Consider the following 2,897-nt stretch of genomic DNA (forward strand, 5'->3'; position numbering starts at 1 on the left):
TGGATTATTTTGGCCGTGTGGTTTCTCCTTGATGTTCTAAGCTTGACCACGTGATATTGTTGTTAATTGGTGGCTTGAGAACCATTTTATTAAAGTTGTAGTTGTCTTGGCCAAGTGTTGGAGATATTGTTTTGTGGAATTTGGGAGTGGCCGTGTGAAAATTGTTGGTGTTCTTGAACATTATTGTTGTAGTTCTTGTTGTTGTTGTTGTTGTTCTTGATGTTTATCACCACCTTCTTATATTGTTGAAGATAAAGTGAATGCTAAATCCAAAAAGTTGAAGGAAAAGGGTGTATTATTTGTTAGTCTTGAAAGGCACTACAACCAACAAGGACCTATCAATCAAGTCTCAACCACTTTCCAACACTTTTCCATGATTTAAGGATCCATGTTTTAAGGAGAAGTACAAGAAATCAAGTCTTGAAAACTTGAAATTGAAAAGGGCTCCAAAACTTGTTTGAATTTCCCTCCTTAAACAAATTCCACCAAAGTTCAAATTGAAAAATTGACCAAGACTTGAAATTGGACAACAAAAGTTGTGTGGGACTGAGACCAATACGTGACTGCCACATCATCACGTTTTACTGTTCACACAACATATTTAAGCTCAAATTTTAGATTTCTTAGATTTCTTTTGTTGTTCCTTAGTTTCAATTTTGTTGGTTTTAATACTAATTGGCAAACTAGTACTCATCTACTAGATTGTTAGTTAGTCTTTATGTTCGTTCATTCGTGTTAAGTGTTTGTTGTGTGCTTTTCTCTTTTGTGAATTTGTTGTATCTTGTTGGTTCAAGTCTGTAAATAAATTTTCTTTGAGTCAACTCAAACGAAAATCTATTCCGGGTAAGAGTAGACCCGACCCTCAATCACTCGCAAAGTACAAGTCAACTTTCAACACTTGTGAAACCATGTGTGAGGTAAAAATCGAGAGTGAGAGTGTGGTGAGGTTGTTTCGAACTAACTTGTGTTTTATTTTGTAGGTGTTTTTTTTTAGGTACTATTACGAGGAAACCTGTGACTTCCATCTCTCAACCCATGGACAACAATGCCACCAATGATATTTTGGCCTACCTTGACACTATGTACTGAGACCTAGCTATGGCAAATGAAAGGTTGGATCGTATGGTAGGTCAAAGGGAGCAAGTGGTCTGCCCGGACACACGTCAAGAGGAAGGCCGTAGCTCATGTGAGCTACAAGGTAAAAATACTATTCCCTACACTCCTATGAACGTAGAATGTTGTGTTGTGGCTAGTAGTGGCCAAGTGGATGTAGTTGCGGATTTACCTAGACTAGAGGTGTTTGAGTCTCCCTATGGTGATACTCTTGGTGATGTTAGGTTACGCGAGGACCAAACTCTTGTTGTAAGTACGCAAGCACTAGTTGATCCTTTAGATGACGAAATTGATTCTTCTTGTAAGAATGATTTATGTCCATCTAGTGCTAGCCCTTATAACTTGAACAAGGTTCTATTACCAATTGACAAGAGTACTCACCCACTAGTTGACCCTTGTGCGAACCAAGGTGAGTCTACGTTGGTATGTGAGTTGCCAACAACTAGTGAGGATGTGAATGAAGATCAACTTACTCATGAATGTATTCCACTACTTGAGCATATGTGTGGTGTGCTTAAAAAATCTCAAGTTAGTGATGGTGTTTATAGAGTTGATCTTGATGGTGCACGTGACTAGTGATGGTGTTTATAGAGTTGATCTTGATGGTGCACGTGACTCTTTGAACATCTTGTGTGGTAAAAGCCTTGCTAGTAGTTTTGTTCATAGAGATCCTATGTATGGAAATGTTGTAAATGATGGCATATATCTTTTTGAGGTAAGACTTCTAGGTCGTGTCTCTCTATTCTTGAATGTTAGTCTTCTCTTAAAGGTAAATGTCATCCGTGATTGTGGGAGTGACATTCTAGGGGAAAGAAGGGCTAACCTCGGCTTAGACCCTTGGCTACTTCCATTTGACCCCGGCACCCTCCCAGAATATGGGAATTTCTACACTTTCTACTTGATGCTTGGTCAAGACGACAAGCAATGTTTGATTGTGGGTGCTAATGAAGGAAGGAAAGGTTCTTCCTTGTCTCTTTTTTGTTGATGATGACCTCTTCCTTTGTGCCATTTATACTAAGGTTTTCATGTTCAACACAAAGGACTCGTGGGTATACTCCAAGTTTGTCCCACCTTGGCATGGCATGTGATGTGTGTATTTTGCTAACCCTAACCCCTCATGTTATGAGAATGTGTACTTGTTTGTCTTCTCTTGATTTGCAAGGTATGGATTCGAGGTCGAATCCTTTTCAAGAAAGGGAGGATGATACGAGTACGACCACGATGATGGACGAGAACAAGTGCATCTTGAATCCGTCCAAGGAAGTGCACAAGTGAAGTGTAAAAGAGGGCTTAAATGCACTAAAAATAGCCCTTAAGTTACACTTGATAGGCATCTCACCCTTGAGGGGTATTGTGGTTATTTTGTATTCTATTTTGTAATACACTATATATAGAACCTCTTAGGGTTTTTAGTCTTAGTTTTTGTTGAATATTGAAAGTTGTAACATTTGAAACACTCTCTCTTGTGAGAATGTCCCCCATGGCCGAAACTTGTAAATAGGGCTTTCAACTTAAGTGTGGAATCACTCGTGTTGGATTCAAGCTTGGAAACATTGGATGCTTGGGGGATCGAGGTCACTCTTGTGCCAACATAAGAGTTAGGTATTTGTTGTGTATGATGTTAAAGGTCCAAGAGTGGAATAGACTTTTGGGTTGTTAAGATTATACCTTCAATTTGTCTAACTATCTATCCTTTTGTTTCTTTATAATCGTGTCGTAGTATTGATGTTGTAACCGTGTGTTTGTGTTGTTAATGTGCAATCTGAAATTTGTCTATTGTTCAT

At 38.7% G+C, this 2,897-nt stretch overlaps 1 protein-coding gene across 1 annotated transcript; it reads left to right on the forward strand.

The window, feature by feature from the left end:
• The first annotated feature begins 765 nt into the window (after positions 1 to 765).
• LOC124891990 lies at positions 766 to 2,832 on the forward strand. The gene is made up of 2 exons (XM_047403487.1): positions 766 to 1,651; positions 1,695 to 2,832. The coding sequence occupies exons 1-2, from the start codon at positions 1,099 to 1,101 to the stop codon at positions 2,096 to 2,098; spliced, it is 957 nt and encodes a 318-aa protein (XP_047259443.1). The 5' UTR covers positions 766 to 1,098; the 3' UTR covers positions 2,099 to 2,832.
• Positions 2,833 to 2,897: the final 65 nt, after the last annotated feature.

Source organism: Capsicum annuum, unplaced genomic scaffold (genome assembly GCF_002878395.1).
Source record: "Capsicum annuum cultivar UCD-10X-F1 unplaced genomic scaffold, UCD10Xv1.1 ctg42864, whole genome shotgun sequence".
Lineage (NCBI taxonomy): Eukaryota > Viridiplantae > Streptophyta > Magnoliopsida > Solanales > Solanaceae > Capsicum > Capsicum annuum.

Coding starts and splice junctions, on each gene's coding strand:
- LOC124891990 (XM_047403487.1), top strand. CDS start 1,099: ATGGCAAATGAAAGGTTGGATCGTATGGTAGGTCAAAGGGAGCAAGTG. Junction 1,652..1,694: donor AAAATCTCAAGTTAGTGATG/GTGTTTATAGAG, acceptor TGACTAGTGATG/GTGTTTATAGAGTTGATCTT.